The following is a 24,901-nucleotide window of genomic DNA, read 5'->3' as shown; positions in this document are numbered from 1 at the left end:
CCAGTGCATTAGTTTGCTCGCAAATGTTTGAATGTTCACCTTGAAGTTGTTGATTGCTCCAGCGATTCCTGCTGCATCAATGGTTTGTTTCTGCATTATGTTGCACAAAACATCCACCTCTGGCATGACCAAGGAAAAGATCTGGAGCAGTTGCAGAAATGTGGGATCCTTGAGTTTCATGGACAGGCCATAAGCCTCGCTGATGGTGATCTCATCCCATGCAGGCTGCATGCGGATGTCCTCCATGCCCTGGCCCAGTGTCTCACGGTCCTGCTACACAGCATTGACGGTTCTGCTTTTGAAGTTCCATTGTGTACCCTGTGGTCTGGGGACCCGTCTGTTCATTGATTCTGCGAAAGAGGAGAGTCTTTTGGGTGAGCCTGTGAAAAATATGGAAAAGGAGAATAGGTCTGCAAAAAACACTTTAAGCGCGCTCACTCTCCCTGTACAAAGTTGCTGAAGTGTTAGATTTAGTTGGCGTGCGTACAGTGCACAAATTGCACATTTGGGTAAGTCTCCTTCAGTATCATTTGGACACCATGTACATTACCACTCATCACCGCTGCCCTGTAGTAGGTTTGTGCAGCCAGCTTCTCCTTGACATTAAGTGGCGCTAGGACTGGTTTGATGGTGTTGGAGAGGCCAACACCGGTTTTGTCCTTCACCTCTATAAACTCCAAAAACCTCTCACACACACTGTTGTCTGGTACCATGTAGCGCAGCACTATTACCATCTGTGATTTACAGGGGATGTCAGTGGTCTCGTCTGCCTGTACAGACACAAAAGGAGTCTCAGACATCTCCTTAGCTATAGTTTCTCTGGACACTTCGTACATACAATCCAAAAGTTCGTTTTGGATCATGCTTGATGTACACTTAAAAATTGGTTGGTCGTCATAATGCCTTTGTAGCCTGTAATCTCCGTCACGCATGGTTTCAAAAAAACGCCTGGGTTCAAGGAGTCGGCCAACTCGTCATGGCCCTGCAGTGCTGTCTCACAATTGCCACACAATTTAATGTATGCTATAATTGTGTCAAGCACATATATATTCTCCTCAGTTTGTTGGTTGTGAAGGTCGATGGCTCGTCTATATGTCTAGCTGAGCCAGTAATCCCAGTTTAACAGCGTTGTCTATACGTGATGCACAATTGTCATGTTTTGAGACACTTTCAGACAGATGTTTTAAATCCTTAAATCCAGACTTGGACCACACACACTCTCCACTGAATAGCAGGCAGGGGAAGCAAAACAGTGATTGGCCACTGCTTCCTATCAAAACAATCATTGTTGAATTTGCGGATTACGACTTGTTGTGTAATGTGTATGTCCAATGACCGATTAGCGCAGAGACGTTTTATCACAAATTTTTCTTCATATGACAAGAATTGAAAAAGATTTGCCAGTAGATTGTTGACTTGATTCATGATGATGACTGCTAGCTTGATAACTAAGATTTTAAAAGTATGACATTGACATGATCAGTCCAATCAAAGCTACTGTAGATATAACGTGATTTGACATAATTTTATCTGTGGCCAATGACCTTGAACCTTCTTGAATGGCAATTTCTAATGTAACTCTACACAGCAAATTTGAAAGTGTTCATTTAACACCAGGCGTGTTAATTTTAACACTTGTCCAGTGTTTATATAGGTCCACTCTGTTCATTTAACACTTTTTGTAGTGTTAATATTGAAACAGTCTCTGAGTGTTAAGATATAACACTTCAGGTGTTGATAAAATTACCCATGGGAGTGTTTTTTCAACACTCATTCAGTGTTTATATTGGGCCACTCGGTGTTAATTTAACACGTTTGGTAGTGTTCATATTTAAACAATTGGGAGTGTTTTTTCAACACCCTCAGTATTAAGCAGCAACACCTTTCAGTGTTGAGGATCAACTCTAGAGAATGCATCCTATAGCTGAATTGACACTAGGAAGTGCTTAATATTCACACTAGGATTTTTTTTTCCTCTGGTTCTCTCACACTCATAAATCAAGCTTGCAAGTTGTAGGTGACTTAAACAGGAGCAATACAGGATTCCTTACAAGAGTAGTAACTCTGCTTTGTTTCATTTATTTAGGCCAAAGTAAAACAGTGCATCACATGCCTATTTTACATTTACATTTTAGTCATTTAGCAGACGCTCTTATCCAGAGCAGTAGTGAATAGTGAATAGTACAGTAGTGAATGCATACATTTAATTTCATACATTTTTTTTTCTTCCTGTGCTGGCCCCCCATGGGAATCGAACCCACAACCCTGGCGTTGAAAACACCATGCTCTACCAACTGAGCTACAGGGAAGGCCATTAAAATGAAAAATGTGCATCACAGGCACATTAAAATGAAAACGCTGCATCACAGGCACGTTAAAATTAAATCACTGCATCACAGGCGCATCAGAATGAAAAAGTGCATCACATACAGTTGAAGTCGGAAGTTTACATACACCTTAGCCAAATACATTTAAACTCAGTTTTTCCCAATTCCTGACATTTAATCCTAGTAAAAATTCCCTGTCTTAGGTCATTTGGTATCACCACTTTATGTTAAGAATATGAAATGTCAGAATGATAGTAGAGAGAATAATTTATTACAGCTTTTATTTCTTTACTCACATTCCCAGAGGGTCAGAAGTTTACATACACTCAATTAGTATTTGGTAGCATTGCCTTTAAATTGTTTAACTTGGGTCAAACGTTTTTGGGTAGCCTTCCACAAGCTTCCCACAATAAGTTGGTGAATTTTGGCCCATTCCTCCTGACAGAGCTGGTGTAACTGAGTCAGGTTTGTAGGCCTTCTTGCTCGCACACGCTTTTTCAGTTCTCCCACAAATGTTCTATAGGATTGAGGTCAGGGCTTTGTGATGGCCACTCCAATACCTTGACTTTGTTGTCCTTAAGCCATTTTGCCACAACTTTGGAAGTATGCTTGGGGTCATTGGCCATTTGGAAGACCCATTTGCGACCAAGCTATAACTTCCTGACTGATGTCTTGAGATGTTGCTTCAATATATCCACATCATTTTCCTACCTCATTATGCCATCTATTTTGTGAAGTGCACCAGTCCCTCCTGCAGCAAAGCACCCCCACAACATGATGCTGCCACCCCTGTGCTCCACGGTTGGGATGGTATTCTTCGGCTTGCAAGCCTCCCCCTTTTTCCTCCAAACATAACAATGGTCATTATGACCAAACAGTTCTATTTTGTTTCATCAGACCAGAGGACACTTCTCCAAAACGTAAATCTTTGTCCCCATGTGCAGTTGTAAACCGTAGTCTGGCTTTTTATGGTGGTTTTGGAGCAGTGGCTTCTTCCTTGCTGAGCGGCCTTTCAGGTTATGTCGATATAGGACTCGTTTTACTGTGGATATAGATACTTTTGTACCCGTTTCCTCCAGCATCTTCACAAGGTCCTTTGCTGTTGTTCTTTTCACACCAAAGTACGTTCATCTCTAGGAGACCGAACATGTCTCCTTCCTGAGCGGTATGATGGCTGCGTGGTCCCATGGTGTTTATACTTGCGTACTATTGTTTGTACAGATGAACATGGTACCTTCAGGCGTTTGGAATTTGCTCCCAAGGATGAACCAGATTTGTGGAGGTCTCCAATGTTTTTCCTGAGGTCTTGGCTGATTTCTTTATATTTTCCCATGATGTCAAGGAATGAGTTTGAAGGTAGGCCTTGAAATACATCCACAGGTACACCTCCAATTGACCCAAACGAGAAGCTTCTAAAAACATCATTTTCTAGAATGTTCAAAGCTGTTTAAATGCACAGTCAACATAGTGCATGTAAACTTCTGACCCACTGGAATTGTGATACAGTGAATTATAAGTGAAATAATCTGTCTGTAAACAACTGTTGGAGAAATTACTTGTGTCATGCAACAAGTAGATGTCCTAACCGACTTTCCAAAACTATAGTTTGTTAACAAGACATTTCTGGAGTGGTTGAAAAACAAGTTTTAATGACTCCAACCTAAGTGTATATAAACTTCCGACTTCAATAGTATGTACCGAGGCGCCCATCACAGTGAAAACAGTGCATCACAGCCGCAACAGAATGAAATCAGTGCACCACAGGCGCATCAGAATGAAATCAGTGCATCAGGATGAAATCAGTGCATCAGAATGAAAACAGTGCATCAGAATGAAAACAGTGCATCAGAATGAAATCAATGCATCAGAATGAAATCAGTGCATCAGAATGAAATCAGTGCATCAGAATGAAATCAGTGCAACCAGTGCTCCCGCACATTGGCTAACCGGGCTATCTGCATTGTGTCCCACCCACCACCCGCCAACACCTCTTTTACGCTACAGCTACTCTCTGTTCATCATATATGCATAGTCACTTTAACCATATCTACATACTACCTCAATCAGCCTGACTAACCGGTGTCTGTATGTAGTCTTGCTACTTTTATAGCCTTGCTACTGTATATAGCCTGTCTATTTACTGTTGTTTTATTAATTTACCTACCTATTGTTCACCTAATACCTTTTTTGCACTATTGGTTAGAGCCTGTAAGTAAGCATTTCACTGTAAAGTCTATATATACACACCTGTTGTATTCAGCGCACGTGACAAATAAACTTTGATTTGATTTGACATGGTAATGTTCAATGAAATGATCAGTATGCAACTTGTTCACCAATAGGTATACAATAGTCAACCACAATGATCTTAGTTATTTTACGAAAGACTGGCATTTCATGCTCCATCTTACTGCAAACAGTCCCTCTCTGTACTCGGTGCCATCCATCTTAACCCAGCTGGTAGAGTAAATGGCTTTCTGCATAGTGACCTGAAGTGACACTGCCAACTCATCACCACCAGTAAAATCACTCAGGGAAAACGCTTTCGTCGGTCCATACTCAGTATGTCACAATGGTGATGTCTCCCAGTAATGGCCTATAGCAAATTGGTGTTTTTTGGCAAGGGACTTCGTAATGTTCTGGAAGTTTTTGAGGGTGTTCTTAAAGAGTTTGTGCTTAGCCTCAAACATCATGCTTCACATACTGTATGTAACAAAGGACCGATTTGTCTTATGCATGCTGGGTAATGTATCAAAAAGTGCTGTTTGGGTATCAAGTTTTTATGTGGGTACAACTGTTTGAAAAGTGTGTGATGTTCAATTATCAAATGCTTCAGATACACAGTCATGCCCTGGCTAAGAAAAGGGGAAAAACCAATGTTGATTATTTGCAGTAAGATGAGCAGCAAATTCCAGTTTTCATTTCCTGGTGGAACAACATCACCCAAAATCAAGGGAACGTTTCTCACAAGACACAGAGTTTGAATAGAATTAAGTTGTCATAACGTCCACAGAAGGTGGCGCCTCTCCCTGGTCGGGCGGTGCTCGGCGGTCGTCGTCGCCGGCCTACTAGCTGCCACCGATCTATGTTTCTGTGTCTTTTGGTTATGTCTGTTTAGGTCTCCACCTGTTCTGTGTTAGTTAATTAGTGGGGTATTTAGTTTGTTTGTTTTGTTTGGGGATTTGTGCGGGATTGTTTATTGTCATGCCTTTTGGGCCCGAAGGGGAATTGTGGTTCCTTATTATGCTGCGTGTTTTAGGCATTAGGGTTGCCGGGCTGCGTCCCAGTAATGCCCTGGCCATAGAGAGGGGTTTTTGTTCTTTATTTTGGTTAGGCCAGGGTGTTACATTGGGTGGGCGTTCGATGTTCCTCTTTCTATGTTTTTGTATTTCTTTGTTTTGGGCCGTGTGTGGCTCCCAATCAGGCACAGCTGAAGTTCGTTGTTGCTGATTGGGAGTCACACATAAGGAGCATGTTTTTCCTTTGGGTTTTGTGGGTAATTGTTTCTGTTAGTGTTTTGCACCTGACAGGACTGTTTGGCTGTCGGTTTTCTTATTTTTGTATAGTGTTCTTTCGTCTATTAAATATTTCAATGATGAACACTAACTCCGCTGCACCTTGGTCTACTCTCTCTCACGACAGCCGTTACAGTCCCGTTCCTCAGTATTTTTGGAGCTGTTCTCCTATTGTGTATATTGTGCGCCCTGCCTTGTTGCAGCATTTTTCAGGGATTTATTAAACGTGGGTTTCACGGACCTCAGTCTCCTGCGCCTGACTTCACCCCTCCTGCTATTGAAGTGTTACGTGACATAAGTGCTGTGCTATTTCCACTGTTCTCTAGGTTGACTTTAGTTGGACGGTTTTTGCACTCCAAGTACCCATTGTCAAACGGGTAGATTCTAGAGAGAAGCGCAAGTTTCGAAAATACATTTTCAGAGACATATTCAAACAACAATTTTAACTGAAACTGAGCCACCCCTTCAAGAATGTCATGCATTATGTCCTCAGAAAAATTACTACAAACATGGAAGTGCTGCAAACTATTTAGTTTAGAATTTTTATTTACACCACACACAGATGGGAACTGTGGGTCTGATTGCAACTGATTCAAATGCATTTCAAATTGATCTTTACCACGCAAGACAATCTTAGGGTCATCCTCACTGTAAAACGTCTGAGCATTAGACTTTTCTATCAAACTGAACTAGCAAAAGTAATGACCACTGAAGGACTCTGAAACCAAGGACTGTATGCATCCCCAAATTGTCTCCAGTTATTTGGCAGATAATGCCATAAAGTCTATCAGTTGAAAAAGGCTAATTTACACCATCACTCTTCAGTTTTTTAACATCATTAACCAAGAGCTCTAAAATAGCATCAAAGCCATATTTCTTTACATCTTGATAATGAAATAATGACACTAAATTAATATTCATCACAGCAGAGTTAACCTGTTGTGGTATAGGGGGCAGTATTTACATGGCCGGATAAAAAAACGTACCCGATTAAATCTGGTTACTACTCCTGCCCAGAAACTAGAATATGCATATAATTAGTAGATTTGGATAGAAAACACTAACGTTTCTAAAACGCTCTCCAGCAGGTATATCTCACTAGTCACCCCCAAAGCCAATTCCTTTTTTGGTCGCCTTTCCTTCCAGTTCTCTGCTGCCAGTGACTGGAACGAATTGCAAAAATCACTGAAGCTGGAGACTCATATCTCCCTCACTAACTTTAAGCATCAGCTGTCAGAGCAGCTCACAGATCATTGCACCTGTACATAGTCCATCTGTAAATAGCCCACCCAGCTACCTCATCCCCATATTGTTTTTTTTGCTCCTTTGCACCCCAGTATCTCTACTTGCACATTCATTTTCTGCACATCTATCACTCAAGTGTTTAATTGATAAATTGTAATTATTTTGCTACTATGGCCTATTTATTGCCTTACCTCATTTGCACACACTGTATACCGAACTTTCTATTGTGTTATTGACTGTATGTTTGTTTATTCCATGTGTAACTCTGTGTTGTTGTTTGTGTCACACTGCTTTGCATTATCTTGGCTAGGTCGCAGTTGTAAACGAGAACTTGTTCTCAACTGGCCTACCTGGTTAAATAAAGGTAAAAAAAATAAATAATTTAAAACTTTTGATTATTCATATCTTCATTTTTATTTATTTTTATAAATAGATTTGGGTCTTTTGATATGCGAGCCGGCTCCAACGTTCACCTACAAGAGCCGGTTCTTAGAGCTGACTATTTCGCGAACGACCCATCACTATACTGTATTTAACGCACTTAAAAAATTAGCGTGGACCAGAATGAGGCTCGCTTCTCACTATATTGTTCCTGCACTTAGGAATTACATTCTTCAGAGGATATTTTTATAATATATCTGCAGATAATCAACGTCTGGAGTTCAAAAAGCAGTAGCAAAAATGTTCGAATCAGGGAGCCAAATTATCTCATTCACATATGCGATTCGCTTCCCGCGATTACCCAAAAAGAGCTGGTCGTTCGCAAACGACCCATCACTACTGGCTACACACTGAGTGATGGACAAACACCCGCACCACACAGACAGAAAGGGGCAATAATGACGGAAATTGATTGGCAGATAGTGTTAGGTTTGACTTTTAAGCCAATAGTGGATAAACAGGGGTGGGATAATGTTAGTATTTTGTTGGTAAAATAGTAGCTGGGAGCTTGCGGTGTCTGATACTTGTGAGATTTGTTTGACAGTTTGCGGTGGAACACATGAAATTGCATGTACTTTCAGAATTGTTTGGCGAGCTACTGGTATATATTTATGACAAACCACTTATATTATGCCCTCTACCGTTAGCAACTAATTTCATTTCTAGGGTAAATTAGTATAATTTAAATAGGCTGAGAACAGAACTACCGAAACGTTTCTTTTGTACCTGCAGACACTGCGGGGGAAATAGAGTCTTGGGACAGAAGTAACAGCTGGCGAGAAGTGCACAATATCTGTCTTATCTCCATGTTTCTGATTTGTAGTGCTCCTTACTTTCAACAAATGTACTATCAGCCATCGTTTCATGTTTGTGTCGATTTGAATAATGAATGCTATATGTTCCATGAAAATGAACCATGCCTCAACATCACTATTTTAATGACTATTCATGTTTAGCGCTACCAATCAGGTGTGCTCCAGCTGTCCTTGTCATTTGAGCTACTCATGTCCTGATAGACTAAACAACTGTATTCTCTTCACACCGGCAAACTAATCATACTAAACTAACCATGGCTTGACATAAGGTAATTGACCCTCAGAATCATAAAGATGCATATGTTTAACCACTGACCTAAAAGAAGCAGAAGTCAATTGATTAAGGCATGATTCTAACGTCAAATATAATGTTCAAACATTCAGTAACTTGTTGATATTTTGCTAACATTATAAAAGCAATATGAACTAGAGGAGACAAATGGCCTGTGCTTAAACTTTACTTTATTGCAGGTCATCAGTTCAGTAAAATAAGGAGTCTATTACTTCAGTCCTTCTTAAGGTTTCACTTCTTGTTACCTGGTAAATAACCAACAGCAATAAGGTGAGAAAACCACCCATGTCAGCCAGGCCCATCTTTTTAAAGAAACACCATTTATTTCAATCTCTAGTTCAGTAAAATAAGTAGTTTAGTTCTGGTGAGAAAATAATCCAGAAAATGGTGGTAAACAGCGCCACACTCAGGCAGTAAACAGAATGTTATATTCTCAGATAGACCCATATTTTCAAAGAAAACACAGTTGAATTAAATCTCTATTTGAGCAGAATAAGCAGTAGCCTGCGTAAAATCCCTGAGGAAGCCATACCAAGTCAGTAAACAAGCCATATTACAACCTGTGTTTCGACAATTGCGTTGTTTGCTCTGTAACCCAATCGTTCATACGCCACCGTCATATACAATAAGGCTGTGACAACAAAAAAGACACATATACGTTTAGTCAGCATGCCAATCGCAGTGTACAGTCCGAAAACAGTTTAGCAGTTGCACCGGTGGCAATAAATTAATACAATCAAAAGCTTACCTTGACTTGGAAGAGCTCCGGTGTTGGATAGCCAGAGCCAGCTAGCTAACATAGCGTCCCTCTGTTTGAGCCGGGTGCTTGAGTAGGATAAACTAGGTAGCTATATTTGCTTGCTAAGTGAAAGTTTTAAAAAATACAACCAAATATAGCTAGCTCTCTTTCTCTCTGCCTCTCTCTCGCGTCTCCTTAATTTTGGAAGAAATACATTTGTTAAACTGTTCAACTATTGTCTTTCTCTCTCTTTGAGTCAACTACTCACCACATTTTATGCACTGCAGTGCTAGCTAGCTGTAGCTTATGCTTTCAGTACTAAATTCTTTCTCTGATCCTGTGATTGGGTGGACAACATGTCATTTCATGCTGCAAGAGCTCTGATAGGTTGAAGAACGTCCTCCGGAAGTTGTCATAATTACTGTATACGTCTATGGAAGGTGAAGAGATCTATGAGCCTCCTAGGTTTTGTATTGAAGTCAATGTACCCAGAGGAGGACAAAATCTAGCTGTCCTCTGGCTACACCATGGTGCTACCCTACAGAGTGCTGTTGAGGCTACTGTAGACCATTGCAAAACAGTGAGTTTTAATCAATTATTTGGTGGCTTGAATATATTTAGTATAGTTTTATCTAAAAATGTTTCACTGTTTTTATTTTTCTGAAATTCACTGTGGAGGATGGGCCTCCCCTCCTCCTATTCTGAGGAGCCTCCACTGCTCCATGGTACTGATATTCCAAGTAAAACTAAAAATGTGGATTCAATACTTTTAGACTAGCTGAATGCCAATGCCATCCTCCTATCTTTCATGTTGGAAAAACGGTCTATGGCTCTGTAATACAGTACACTTACAAATGTTGTTGTCATAGGCTACCTAGCTAAAATTATTGCTTGGCATTCATGAATACATGCCACTGAAAACAAGTAGTTTGTTGTGATTATGAGAATAAAATCTTAACAATTCAGGTAAAGAGCGCCACAGTCAGGCAGACAAATCTGAATGTTCTTTCAAAGTGAGAACAATTAGTTTCCCTGGCAGATATACCTGCTACTTAGAAATACTATAGCATTACATTAATAGATGTCTTTACCTTTGACAAATACATCTCAGTGTGAAAAGGCGTCCCATTTCTCTGTTTTGTCAACGAACTCAACATATTCCAAACACTGGTTGCAGCCAGATGACCCAAATAATTTAGGTAGCCTAGTAAACCATGCCCTCCTTTGATATGTTCTATTGCGAAATGTCTGGGACTCGTTTCCCTGTTCACGATATTGTACTTATTAAATAAAAGACGAAATTAACTGCAATACACTGGTTTCAAATATATTAGCATAACCAGTCTACACAGAACCACAGCAGGCCCGTAGTAAAATTAGATGTTTTTCTGTATTAAAACGTGTCCGGGTGCAACATGCCTAGCTCTGCCCACTGGGGCGAGGCTTACGGAGCGCTTTTTTAAATTAACGCTCGAGTCACCGTATTTCAACCGACGGAGTTATCTCCGGCTCTCCCCTACTACTTCAATTGTTTTACTTAACCTTTTTTTTGTTGCTTTAGACCTGCAAGACCAAGTAGGTGTAATTCAGACCATCACTAGCTAGGTTTCAATCCAATTGGCGACATATTTTCATGCTAATATTCTAAAATCCTTCAAATTGACTCGTCGCAGATAAAAAGGCTGTGCACGTAGTGCAAATAAAAATTACATTTTGCGGTTAAACTCACATGTACCGAATAAAAAATATAAGTTAAATGGGTTGCCATCGCATTTTCAACTCTACTGGTGGTTTTCTCACAAAAAAATGTTGCCATATGTAATCTGAAACTGGCTCTGTCTGTACGCTGTTGGCTAGAGCGCACGTATAGCCTACAACATGATGAGATCATTATTATTATGGACAAAAGACCGATATTTATTTTTATTTGTAAAACGGCAACCAAGCATCGATTATCATGTTTCCAGAATAAGACCCTCGATATTTATTGGAAAGGAGCATCAAGCTCATCACTTTGCACTTTCACCACCCTGTGAAGTTCATCATAAATTATTTCATCTGTAGCCTGATAAACTGCATGCTTTCCCGACGAGTGGTAGTGGGAGGACCACACAACTAGAGTGACCACATTTAAAATTCACAAATGCGGGACAACAGCATGGTTTTGCGGGACAATGTATTCTACATTAATAAAAACGTTTGAATAAAAAGGGTCTGGAGAGCAATAATATTGTAAATGACGTCATCTTTTTTCTAAGTTTGTACCGTTATTTAATATCACTATAGAATATGCATAAAATTGCAGACACATTTTTAATACCCTCAAATACCAAGTTAGGCATACCTCATTTCAAACTGGGCATGGCATCATAACTGTCGATCGTGAATGATAATTCTTCACGTTTTGCCAGTGAAATGTTCAAACCGTGTCTGCATGCCAATCATTTGATCTCAATAAGATTCATGGAAATATGCATTGAGATCTTCTTGAGTTACTGTTTAATGAAAAAAATGAGCAGATGGTGTTAATATATATAGCCTTCCTGTATTTTGTTTCAATTCTGCCGTGTGACGCGCGCTGTTGAGTTTGGCCGCAATTATGTTTTTTTTTTACTATTCAGCCAACCCTCCAAAAATCTTATGAGAAATTAGGTGGTGTTTTGGTGTAATAGTAACGTTATACTATGCTATTATATTTATTTCTGTCATGTAGAATACTCATTCATGAATCATTATGTGATCTCCCAAGACATTGATTCAGCTTTTATCTAACTTTACTAGTGAGAAGTGGCTGAGCGACGCTCTTGTGTGCTCTGACAACAATAGACCCCTGCAATCAGCTGTACGGAACGAGCACACAATTTGATGATGCAGAAACAATTGGCCTACGTTTCGTCTTGCGCTGCGCAGAATATACGATTGGAGAAGTGTTTAACATCACCATGGCTTAGGCTACCACATCCTTATGATGGCCTATATATATTTTCATAATCTCAAAGTGACTTCAAGAGACAGGTTGGAATGTCTGACTGAAATACGATATACATCTATGTTTTTTTTCTAAATTGGTGGTGTTTGAATGTGTTGACAACATGCGGGACAAGATTGTTTGGTTTCTAGACAAAGGGACAAAATGCGGGACAGTCCCGAACAATCCGGGATATGTGGTCACCCTTCACACAACATGTCATCGCGGGACCCAAGTTTACTTATATGATGGTTATTATATCAATATTTGTGCACAAGGTCATTTCCACCGACATTTCTCGCATAATTAATTTTACAGACAAAAATATACTTCCTTGTCTAACTTGTTTTGTCGACATTTGTAAAGTTTGCCGAAAATGTTTCTGTTTCCATCAGGACTGTCATAAACATTTTTATAAGACATGTAACTTAATTTCCTAGCATAAACAGGTTGGATGGAAACCTGGTTACTGATATTGATCAATTCATTAAGTTAGGGAGATGGTTATGCACTAGCGGTTCTGGGGGCGTTGGCCAGGGGGGTTGCCCCTGTGACAACAATTTTGGATCCCCTAAATGTGGAGTATGAAATAATTTTTACATAACACATTTTTGCTATCGTTCTTTTTTTTACATCCTTTATTGGACAGTGGCAACGATGATGATTATGAACATGGTCTTTTGCCAGCTAATGCCTGCAATGCAGTGAAGAAAACGATATGACAACAATAACGTCTAATGTAACTGGCCCCTCTAACAGTACAACTGGCCCTAGCTTGGCCCCCCCAGTTGAAATGGTCTAGAACCGCCACTGTGGGTATGGTGCATGGTTGGAATGTTTCAGTTTTCCCCCAATTGTGTCATACTGTATACTTTCGGTGGCTGTGATAAAGATGGACATCCCATGGAAATTCACTAATGCTCTGACACACACAGAGAACTCTTCTCGCTAGAGAACTTGTCAACAGGAAGCTAGCTGGTTTTGAACTGCGGCCTCGTAGTTACAATAATACATCTGGTTCTGATAAGAACTGTACTTCTCATTGTCAGATGATCCCAAAAGAGGAACTAAGGAAACAAACGCATCTCAATATGCAAATAAGTGTTCTCACATGCATATACGACAATATCTAGCCTGGATACCAGTCTGTTTGTGCTAATATGCCACTCTTGTACTTCGTGTCATATGACAAATATAAGGGGTGGAATGTTAGCACAAAACAGTTCTGGATTAATGAAATGGCCACCAGACTATTTACATTGACGTTGACCCCCCCTGCATTTGTTATGTACCCAGCTGCTACTCGCTGTTTATTATGTATGCAGTCACTTCACTCCTACCTACATGTACAAATTGCCGCGCACTGACTCGGTACCGTTATCCCCTGTATATAGCCTCGTTATTGTTATTTTAATGTGTTACTTTTTATTAATTTTTACTTTAGTTTATTTGGTAAACATTTTCTTAACTCTTCTTGAGCTGCACTGTTGGTTAAGGGCTTTTAAGTAAGCATTTCACGGTAAGGTCTACACTTGTTGTATTCGGCGCATGTGACAAATTTTGATTTGATTTCAGACTAACCGAGACCATGCTGTTCCAGGTAATAACAGAACATTGCCCACATCTGTTCATGCAAAAAGTATGTAGGGTAGATCATCTATTTATATAACTTGGGACATACTGTTGAAACCCCCATACTTTCTTTCTAGAGTGGTAAAAGTGACGTGAGAGTCATACGCATGCGGGGGAAGTTGTGTGGTGTTTTTGCTCACAGTTGCGGGGAACTGCAAAAGGTGTTAAATACTAGAGGGTCTAATTAAATCTCACTTTGACAGAAGCCAAGAAGTCAGGCTTTTGATCTCTCAAACATTATGGATATTCTGGGTTCACTACTAATCATTTTGCTGGGTACCATCACAGGTACAGAATTCTACTCTATGATTTTTTAAATAATATGAATTATGTTATGTGTAGGTATAAAGTACAGTATATCCTATTATTGGTATACCAAATAAATAAATAAATAAATAAAAAAACGTTCAAAAAGTGATCCTGCTATTCCTCTGTCTTTAGGGACCAGGGCAGATGTCCATCCAATAGACAAATATGGGTTGAAGGGCGGTGCGGCGTGTTTGGCAGTTAGAGAAAACCCTCATCAAGAGATGGCGATGAAATGGATGACTGATGACAATGTAATAGTTGTGAGTGAAGAAGTTTCTCCTGAATACAAGGAGAGGGTCGATTATAACTCCACAGACCACTCTCTTTGTCTCAGGAAACTGGAACAAACAGATACTGGAATCTACATTGCATATAACGTTGAGAAATGGAAGGAGACACAAATGGTCAAATACAATTTGATGGTCCAAGGTAAGTTTTGTAAAGGCTTTTTTACATTCCATTCATTAGTTACGTTTCCATACATTTGTCCTGTCATTTTTGTTGTCAATATTTAGAAAGTTCGCATATAAAATAGACAATTGCCTGCTACCAGTGGTGTAAAGTACTTAAGTAAAAATACTTTAAAGTACAACTTTATATTTTTTGAGGGTATCTGTACTTTACTTTACTATTTACATTTTTGATCATTTTTACTTCACTAAATTCCTGAAGTAAATAATTAACTTTTTACTCCATACATTTTCCCTCACACCAAGAAGTATTCGTTACATTTTGAATGCTTAGCATGACAAGAAAATTGTCACGCACTTATCAAGAGAACATCCCTGGTCATCCCTACTGCCTCTGATCTGGCCGACTCAGTAAACACACATGCTTCGTTTGTAAATGATGTCTGAGTGTTGGAGTGTGGCCCTGGCTAAAATGATGCTGTCTGGTTTGCTTAATATAAGGAATTTGAAATAATTGATAGTTTTACTTTTGTACTTAAGTATATTTGAGCAATTACATTTACTTTTGATACTTATTTAAAACCAGATACTTTTACTCAAGTAGGATTTTACTGCGTGATTTTTACATTAGTCATTTTCTATGAAGGTATTTTTACTTTTACTCAAGTAAGACAATTGGGTACTTCTCCCACCACTGCCTGCTACCGTGCATTTCCATTGAACTGTCGATGACATCACACCTGAACAAATATACATTCTTCGCAAAAAACATAGTGTGGAATAAAAATGAATTGTCTGAAGTGTTTACAATATCCATTTAGACAAATTGCGCATTAATACATTGGCGACAGCCTGTATGCCCTACCACCTATCTGTTTCATGTCTCAGGTAGCCTGCAAAAGCCAGCATGGATAGAATGCAAGAATTTACTCATATTTGCCATATTCTAATAATTATCATGTGGCAACGTATCTCCACGGTCCGTGCCATGGGGAAATTTACACTCCTGTAGATCTGAAATAATGTAGTGGTTAAACTTGCATCCAGCCAACCAGGAACGCAAGGTTAAGCAATTCAGGTATTCTTCAAAAGTCAAGACAATCCTTTTCCTGCAAAGAAACATTATTTTATAGTTAAAAAATAGATTTAGCAAGCAGTAGACATTTAGAATTAAATGTTATGTGATGACTGTATCACATAACAGGCTGAACCATAACCGGCCGTGATTGGGAGTCCCAGGCGGCGCACAATTGGCCCAGCGTCGTCCGGGTTTGGCCGGTGTAGTCCCTCATTGTAAATAAGAATGTGTTTTTAACTGACTTGCCTAGTTAAATCAAGATTACATAAACAAATACAAATGACATTACGTGCCCGCTTGCCTTCAAAATTATTCGGCAATGATCATTTATATGAAAACACCGTTTCCGTCATCATTTGTTGCAAAAAAGAAAGTTAGAAAAAATAAATATCCATCCCTTTCGAAAGGATACATTTTTTTGTCTATCTTTAGAATATTTATCTAATAGCTGCCTTTCCATTACACATGTGGCAATGTTTTTTTATTGCTTTTGTCGAATAAACCTGAATCAATGCAAAGATGCCTACTGTCACCTGCTTGGGTTGATGAATGATATTTTAGGACATCTTGACATTTTTGTAAACTTTGATATAATCACTTATTTTAGAAGCTGTTTCCATACCAGTCATGGAGGTGGTGTCTCTCTCCTCCAACTATAGTGGTGGAATGTGTGATGTCACAGTGAACTGTTCAGTTCCAGGTGTGTGGGTGTTGTCTGTCTGTGATGGAGGTCAGTGCACACTGTCACAGCAGTCTCTTTCACACACCAGAGTCAACATCATCATCTCCAATGACAACGGAACTATCCAGTGCACTGGCAAAAATAACTTCAGTGCAGAGACCAACTCACAACGCATGGAGGACATATGTAAGTCTAATTTACTAACTTCCACCTTCTGTGCATACCGTTGTACATTTGTTTATCAAGAACGGTTTAATATCATTGCAGTAATTACAAGTGTGTGTGTGTGTGTGTGTGTGTGTGTGTGTGTGTGTGTCTGTGTATATGTAACCTCTCAGGTATAGGTGAGAAGAAGGGGAGAGCTTCAACATTACCAGTTTGGACCATTATGGGCAGTGTTACTGGTGTAGTCTTCTTTGTTGGTGTGTTAGTTGGTGTAGGATACATCATATTAACCAGAAGACGGCAATCCCCTAAAGAGCAGCAGTCAATGCAGGTACCCGCTCTGTCAATCATGTTTAACCCCCTAATGTCGATGTCTATGCCCCCATCAAAATCCGTATGTCTAAGCTAGATATATCTGGGGCGTATTCATTACGCAGTAGCAACATGTTTCTTAAACGGAAGCAAACGCAACGAAACGGGAGGGATCTACCTGAATTTGTCCAACACCCCTGCGTCTCAATCCACAACATCCGCCGATGTCGGCCTTCCGCAGCTGCGGTGGAAGGTTTCAGAGCTACAGCGGTGTTTGTCAGAGCAGGACACATCCTAAAAATTGGTCTTCTCATGAAAACGTTCGAAGCGTCCGAACAGTTTGGGCTACACACTACTATGACCCCTCTGGAAAGATCACTCTCAAGAACACGATGGTGTTCTTCGGATTGCTCTAAGACCCCAACAAGCCTCACAAGACTCGTCTAAAGGTAACCCAGTACCAATGAAAAAAAATCTATGGAAATAGTTTTGTGCCCTTAAAAAAGGGGGGTAAATTTGGGTAAAACACTTATAAGAAAGCTCAGGATTTTTTTTCTTCTCTCAGATCTTTTTTGCCATGTATGAATGTGTTATTCAACACGTTTCTGAGGGCTAATAGCAGTAACGCCAAATTTCATCAAATATTTTTTCAGATAATTTTTTGATACATAAAGGGGTCCTAAAATTCTAAATGTAATTGCTAAATGATCCATGGTATGACCATCTTAAAACAATTCAATATGTCAGCTTAGTAGAAACCCTGCCCCAGGCCCTTAGGGGACTTGTGAGAAAGCTACAGTCTTTGTGGCGCAGCAGAAAGATCGGCGTATCCCAAAACCAGAGGTTATGAGATTAAATCCCAGATGGGGTCATATTGAAAAGTCAGTATTAAGTAATCATGTCAAATGTAATCGTATTTTCGTTAAACTTTGAGCAGTTGTTTTGGGCCCTGTACAGATTTTTTGGGGGGAAAGCTACAGCTCATGTCTTTTTGGAAGTTGAACTCAAATCTTACTGCTGGCCATGTGCTAAGAATCCCACCACCATCCAAAAAACAAACTCGATAACTTTAAAGGCCTGATTGCTTGGATCATTTTAAGATGTCCCCCCCTCCTCGAAGAAAAAACATAAAAAAATGGTACATTTCAGTTTTTTGGGGCCTGCTGTATCTGTAGGCTCTGCAGTAGTCCCATCGTTATCAGAATCCCACATTTCTTACCTTTCTAACAGTACTAAGCATGCATTTGTAGGAGTTATAGTTTTGAAACTGAAATGTACATTATTAGGGTAGTATACAATATTATGTAATTTAGAAAATGCCACCAGAGTGCGTCAGAGTTTAAGAGATGAGATTTTTACACTATTTTAGCTGAATAGCATACTACTTAAAACCACATGCCATTTAATTACTTCCTTTATGAAAAGAAATCGTGAAATTTGAGCTGATCTTTTCACATGTGAAAACAAGAGACACATGGGAGGTCAGTTCACATGTGAAACCATGTAACACCACCTTTTCATGTTATCAGCTCACACGAATTGCAGATTCACATGTGGAATTTGCAGTTTCACATGTAAACACGTTTACATGTGAAAAACGAATTTGCACTTTCACATGTGAAAAACATTCAAATGTTATCACGTGTAGTTTAAAAAAATGTTGTATCCCCATGTTTTTAAATGTATAGTTTCATGTTATCACATGTTGCTTTTACATGTTGTCACATGTTATCACATTAACTTCACATTCGATCACGTGAAATTCATGTGGTTGTTACGTAAGGGTAGAATACAGCATATACATTTATAGTGGGTAAAACAGTATGTAAACATTATTAAAGTGACCAAATTACTATTTGCATAGGGCAGCAGTCTCTAAGGTGCAGGGTAGAGTATCGGGTGGTAGCCGGCTAGTGACAGCGTCTAAGGTTCAGGGCAGAGTACCTGGCGTAGGCCGGCTAGTGATGACTGTTTAACAGTCTGATGGCCTGGAGATAGAAGCTGTTTTTCAGTCTTCCGGTCCCAGCTTTGATGCACCTGTACTGTCTCTGCCTTCTAGATGGTAGCGAGGTGAACAGGCCGTGACTAGATTGCTGAGGTCTTTGACCTTCTTGGTCTTCCTGTTACTCCAGGTGCTGTGGTTGCGGGCGGTTCAGTTGCCGTACCACGAGGTGATACAGCCCTACAGAATGCTTGCGATGGTGCATCTGTAGAAGTTTGTGAGGGTCTTAGGGGCCTGAGGTTGATGAGGTGCTGTAGTGCCTTCTTCACCATGCTGTTAATGTGGAGGGACCATTTCAGGTAGTCAGTGATGTACACGGCGATAAACTTGAAGCTTTTGACCCTCTCCACTGCGGCCCGTCGATGTTGATGAGGGCATGCTGCTCTCTCTGCTGTCTCCTGTAGTCCACGTTCAGCTGCTTCATTTTGTTGACGTTGAGGGAGAAGTTATTTTCCTGGCACCACTCCGCCAGGGCTTTCACCTCTTCCCTGTAGGCTGTCTCGTCATTGTTGGTAATCAGGCCTACCACTGTTGTGTCATCAGCAAACCTTGATGATTGAGTTGGAGATGTGCATAGCCACACAGTCATGGGTGAACAGGGAGTACAGGAGTGGGCTGAGTGCGCACCCCTGTGGGGCCCCCGCGATGAGGATCAGCGTGCCGTATGTGTTGTTGCTTACCTTCACCACTTGGGGTTGGCCCGTCAGGAAGTCTAGGACTCAGTTGCACAGGGAAGGGTTCAGGCCCAGGGCCCTGACCTTAGTGATGAGCTTTGAGGGCACTATTGTGTTGAATGCTGAGCTGTAGTCGATAAACAGTATTCTCACATAGGTTTTCCTTTTGTCCAGGTGGGATAGGGCAGTGTGCAGTGCTATGGCAATTGCGTCATCTGTGGACCTGTTGGGGTGGTATGCACATTGTAGTGGGTCTAGGGTGTCGGGTAAGGTGGAGGTGATATGATCCCCAACTAGCCCCTCAAAGCACTTCAGAATGAGTGTTACGGGGCGATAGTCATTTAGTTGTTGCCTTTGCTTTCTTGCGTACAGGAACAATGGTGGACAACTTAAAGCAAGTGGGGACAACAGACTAGGAAAGGGAGAGATTGAATATGTCCGTAAACACTCCAGCCAGCTGGTCTGCACATGCTCTGAGGACGCGGCTTGGGATGCCGTCTGGGCCGGCAGCCTTGCAAGGGTCTTACTCAGGTCGGCCAGAGAGATCAGGAGCACTCAATTCTGGTGAGCGGTCGGGGCCACATCAGCGACTCTGTGTTGTTTCTCACATTTCTCTTCTTCTAACAGGGCGTTATTACAGAAGTTGACAACCCAGTGTCCGCTATACCAGGAAGACCAGAACTACAAAACACCCCTGGTTCTGAGGTGACATCTATCTACGTCACTGCAGGCAGACCAGGAGCAGTACCAGCAGCAGCAATAGAAGAACACCACCCAGTGGACAAAGGGTACACTTTACCAGAAGAAAGTGCAGAGGCACTCTACAGCACTGTGCAGCAACCAGCGGTAGAAGAGCGCCACCTAGTGGACAAACTGGGCTGTCCAAAAAGAGAGAGGCCAGGACCACATAGCCCTTCTGAGGCAGAGCCTACATCAATCTACAGCACAGTACAGGAGCCAGCTATAGCACAGCGCCACCCAGTGGACAAATATGTCAACAAACCAGACAAACTACCTTACTAAACTACCCCTCCATCCCTCTGAGGCCCCTGATGTTACATTGACTAAGACTTGACCCATAGACTTAGACACTGAAGGAAAACACAGGGAAGTTACAAAGAGTGAGAATTTAGAGAATTTATTGTTTATATTGTTCATGTCTAATTTTAACCATATTTAAAGTGGGAATCTGTGATTGCTACATCAATTTTGGGGACTTTTAAATTAATTATATATAACTATTGATTAATATAACTTCTGCTTGTTTAAACTCCATTGTTTGTAAACAATGTAATTCTAAACAGACACTGTATAGCTTCAAAACATAGTTACAACTATAATTTTGATGTCGTGAATGGTCAGTCCATAGCATCCATAGCCTCATCTATGAATTAAAGTGGTTACATTTCTCCAGCCCCATCACTAAGCTGTTAACCTAAAAAAGGTGGCAGGATGACGGCATTCTTAGTATTTGAACTGCAGATTTCCCCTTTAATGATACATCGTTTTGCATACTGTGTTATTTTCTGTATATGAAAATGATAAAACATGCTGATTAATACAGCAGCACTTTACATGCTTTAAAATAAATGTTATATACAAAACAGTTGAATTTAAAATGGGGAGCCCATTCAATCAACAAATTGATTCATTGTTGTATCGATTGGGCTGTCAATCAATCAAACAAGCAATCAACAGTCAATCAATCAATCAATCAACCAACCATCTGAGTATGTCATTTTTCCATAATTATTTTTCTAATACATACTGTATGTCTAATTGTTCATATTCTGAGAAATCACATTTACAAATATAACTATAAAAGGTATCCATCTATCCATTTCAGTAACTGTCACATCCAGCTGGTTATGGGAAGGAACTACAGAGGTATGGCAGTCAATTATAGCTAAAAGCTGAAGAATTTGTCCTGTGAACACAATCTGAAATATCGGAGTGGCTGTGGTTCCAGATTTTCTGGATCCTGATTTGCTGTGGCTAAAGATAGAGATTGCCAATTGATTACTTTTTTTTTAAATGTAGCTGCTGCCCACTCCGCTGCCTACGTAGCTGCTGCTCAGCGCTTCACTGCTGCTACCTCTCCTTGATTGGCGATGATCGCTTTTTTCTAGTGTAGCCATAGAGATTGATAGAGAATTCTTGTGCCCAAAAGCCCGTTTTAGCATGGTCAGCGCCATTGAGGGCTTTCACCATTTTGAAGTAGCCAGCTGGCTGGGACTTCTATGGGTTAAAACAGACAGAACGCTGTAACCTTCATAATGGCCTTGAATATTTCTTCAAATTGACACGTTTATTATTTATTTCAGCTGTTCAGGAATATGAGGCATAGGCTACATCATCATGGTTCTGAAGAGGGTGAGTAATATAACACATTCACAGAATGTCATCCGGGTGCGTAGCTTTAAGAGAACCTCTGTATTTACAGCCACAGCCCTCAAATATAGCTAGTAGGCTACTCTGCGTTAACATTCAAATCATACATCATGGGTCGGTTTTCCTGGACACAGAATAAAACCTATTCCTGCACTATTAACTACTTTAAATAGAGAATCTCCACTGGATATTCTTCTTAGTCCAGGAGGTTTAAATCTGTGTCTAGGAAACTGGCCTTTTATGCTGTCCTACCCAACAATACGGTGCCATGTGCTGGTTACTCATTCAATACACTACATTTGGCAGCACTATGGAGTGGCTGCCCGACTTTCACAGACTGCACGACTCTCACAGATTCTCTTAGATGGTTCAACACATGGACAGTCAAACCAACAATTTTTATCTCTGGAACAGTGTTGACCAAATAGGACACAGTTTTCTACTTCACCAATAGGCCCGTGGTCATTTGGTTCGTCAGAGTCCCAGTACCTAGAAAAGGGAGAAGAGAACCCATTACTCCATACAGTATGTCCCAGCAGAAGGAAATATTTTCGGCCAAATATGTTCACACTCTTCTTGAATAATTTACTATTGCTTCTAAAATAAGTTGAAATGTAAAAAAAACCATCTGGTCTTCACACGTTGTTATTGGATTTTATATATTTTTTATTTAAGTACACAGTGTGGTTCTTGAAAGGTCAAGGTTGACTGTTTTGCCCAGACATGGTTTACGAGGACATAATCAGAGAATCATAGTACTGTTATTAATACAGAAAGGTACTCTACAGGACGTAAGAGTGGAAATACTGGAGAAAAAAAACATGTTATTTTTCTTGAATGTATCATATGTATTTTTTTTATTTCACTACGCAAGTCAGTTAAGAACAAATTCTTATTTACAATGATGGCCTACCAGGGAACAGTGGGTTAACTGCCTTGTTCAGTGGAAGAACAACAGATTTTTAACTTGTCAGCGTGGGGATTCAATCCAGCAATCTTTCCGTTACATGCCCAACGCTCTAACCACTAAGCTACCTGCCGCCCCAAATACAGTTACAGCCTTATTCTAAAATTGATTAAATCATTTTTTTCCTCATCTACACACCATAATGACAAAACGTTTTATACATTTTTTGAAATGTCATATTTCAGTTTATTTTTAATATATTGACATAAGTATTCAGACCCTTTACTCAGTACTTTGTCGAAGCACCTTTGACAGCGATTACAGCCTCAAGTGTTCTTGGGTATGACGCTACGAACTTGTCACACCTGTATTTGGGAGTTTCTCCCATTCTTCTCTGCAGATCCTCTCAAGCTCTCTGTCATGTTGGATGGGGAGTGTCGCTGCGAAGCTATTGAGATGTATTACTGAACAATCTCTTGATAGACCTCACTATTGACATTGAGTTGATCAAATTACCTCTTCCTTTAAATCAACCTTAACAACAAAATCAATGAGCCATATCTAATTCTCACTAATGTCAACGGTGGGACCTTATACAGACAGGTGTGTGCCTTTCCAAATCATGTCCAATCAATTACATTTACCACAGGTGGACTCCAATCAGGTTGTAGAAACATCTCAAGGATGATCAATAGAAACAGGATGCACCTGAGCTCAATTGAGTCTCATATTAAATGGTCTGAGTACTTATGTACATTTTTTAAATAAATTCGTAAAAATGTCTAAACCTGTTTTCGCTTTGTCATTATGGGGTATTATGTGTTGATTAATGAGTAAAACAATTAATTTAATAAAGGGGTCTGAATACTTTCTGAATGCAATGTGTGTATCAAATCAAAGTTTATTTGTCACGTGCACCGAATACAACAGGTGTGGACCTTACAGTGAAATGCTTACTTACAGGCTCTAACCAATAGTGCAAAAAAGGTATTAGGTGAACAATGGGTAAGTAAAGAAATAAAACAACAGTAAAAAGACAGGCTATATACATTAGCGAGGCTATAAAAGTAGCGAGGCTACATACAGACACCGGTTAGTCAGGCTGGTTGAAGTAGTATGTACATGTACATATGGTTAAAGTGACTATGCATATATGATGAACAGAGAGTAGCAGTAGTGTAAAAGAGGGGTTGGCTGGTGATGGGTGACGGGACACAATGCAGATAGCCCGGTTAGCCAATGTGCGGGAGCACTGGTTGGTCAGACCAATTGAGGTAGTATGTACATGAATGTGTAGTTAAAGTGACTATGCATATATGATAAACAGAGAGTAGCAGCAGCGTAAAAAGAGGGGTTAGGGGGGGCACACAATGCAAATAGTCCGGGTAACCATTTGGTTACCTGTTCAGGAGTCTTATGGCTTGGGGGTAAAAACTGTTGAGAAGCTTTTTTGTCCTAGACTTAGCACTCCGGTACCACTTGCCATACGGTAGTAGAGAGAACAGTCTATGACTGGGGTGGCTGGGGTCTTTGACAGTTTTTAGGGCCTTCCTCTGACACCGCCTGTTGTAGAGGTCCTGGAGGGCAATGCAGCTTAGCCCCAGTGATGTACTGAGCCGTACGCACTACCCTCTGTAGTGCCTTACTGTCGGAGGCCGAGCAATTCCCGTACCAGGCAGTGATGCAACCAGTCAGGATGCTCTCGATGTTGCAGCTGTAGAACCTTTTGAGGATCTCAGGACCCATGCCAAATCTTTTTAGTTTGTCCCTAACGATGCGATATCAAGCAGTACTTATTCATCTGAGTATATGCTTTGCAGAGTTGGGGTGAATTCCATTTAAATTCCAGTCAATTCAGATAGTTAACCAAATTCCAATTCCATATTTTACTAAATGGAATTAGAATTTTTCTGTACTTCCTGAGTTTATTAGAATTTACACGGAATTCACCCTAACCCTGATGTTTAGTGTTTCTGGTATTTTTAAAAATTATTTTT

The 24,901-nt window shown here is 40.3% G+C and overlaps 1 protein-coding gene and 1 non-coding gene across 11 annotated transcripts; one reads left to right on the top strand and one right to left on the bottom strand.

Annotated features, from left to right (window-relative positions):
- Positions 1–2,236: 2,236 nt before the first annotated feature.
- trnae-uuc (transfer RNA glutamic acid (anticodon UUC)) lies at positions 2,237–2,312 on the bottom strand. Its single transcript has one exon. It is a non-coding gene; the product is annotated as a tRNA-Glu (tRNA).
- An 8,551-nt stretch (positions 2,313–10,863) lies between these two features.
- On the top strand, positions 10,864–21,434 carry LOC106578023 (SLAM family member 9). Of its 10 annotated transcripts, none has more exons than XM_045700489.1 (6): positions 10,873–10,949; positions 14,416–14,534; positions 14,618–14,712; positions 16,542–16,639; positions 16,792–16,949; positions 20,234–21,434. In XM_045700489.1, exons 3-6 carry the CDS (start codon positions 14,669–14,671, stop codon positions 20,627–20,629), a joined length of 696 nt encoding a protein of 231 aa, XP_045556445.1. In that variant the 5' UTR covers positions 10,873–10,949; positions 14,416–14,534; positions 14,618–14,668; the 3' UTR covers positions 20,630–21,434. The 10 variants fall into 10 exon arrangements, with proteins under 10 accessions (XP_045556439.1, XP_045556445.1, XP_045556446.1 ...); XM_014156571.2 differs by lacking the exon at positions 10,873–10,949 and adding an exon at positions 13,152–14,262 and having other exon boundaries at positions 16,379–16,639; XM_045700487.1 differs by lacking the exon at positions 10,873–10,949 and adding an exon at positions 13,156–14,262 and having other exon boundaries at positions 16,431–16,639.
- Positions 21,435–24,901: the final 3,467 nt, after the last annotated feature.

The sequence above is a fragment of the Salmo salar genome, chromosome ssa18 (assembly GCF_905237065.1).
Source record: "Salmo salar chromosome ssa18, Ssal_v3.1, whole genome shotgun sequence".
Lineage (NCBI taxonomy): Eukaryota > Metazoa > Chordata > Actinopteri > Salmoniformes > Salmonidae > Salmo > Salmo salar.
This window is presented reverse-complemented; position numbering and strand designations above follow the sequence as displayed.

What these genes read in the sequence shown, in the direction of transcription:
- LOC106578023 (XM_014156568.2), top strand. Translation starts at nt 14,214, where the DNA reads ATGGATATTCTGGGTTCACTACTAATCATTTTGCTGGGTACCATCACA. An exon ending in ATACAATTTGATGGTCCAAG is followed by an intron (nt 14,713 to 16,378) that starts GTAAGTTTTGTA and finishes CACTTATTTTAG; the next exon opens with AAGCTGTTTCCATACCAGTC. An exon ending in AAGAGCAGCAGTCAATGCAG is followed by an intron (nt 16,950 to 20,233) that starts GTACCCGCTCTG and finishes TTCTTCTAACAG; the next exon opens with GGCGTTATTACAGAAGTTGA.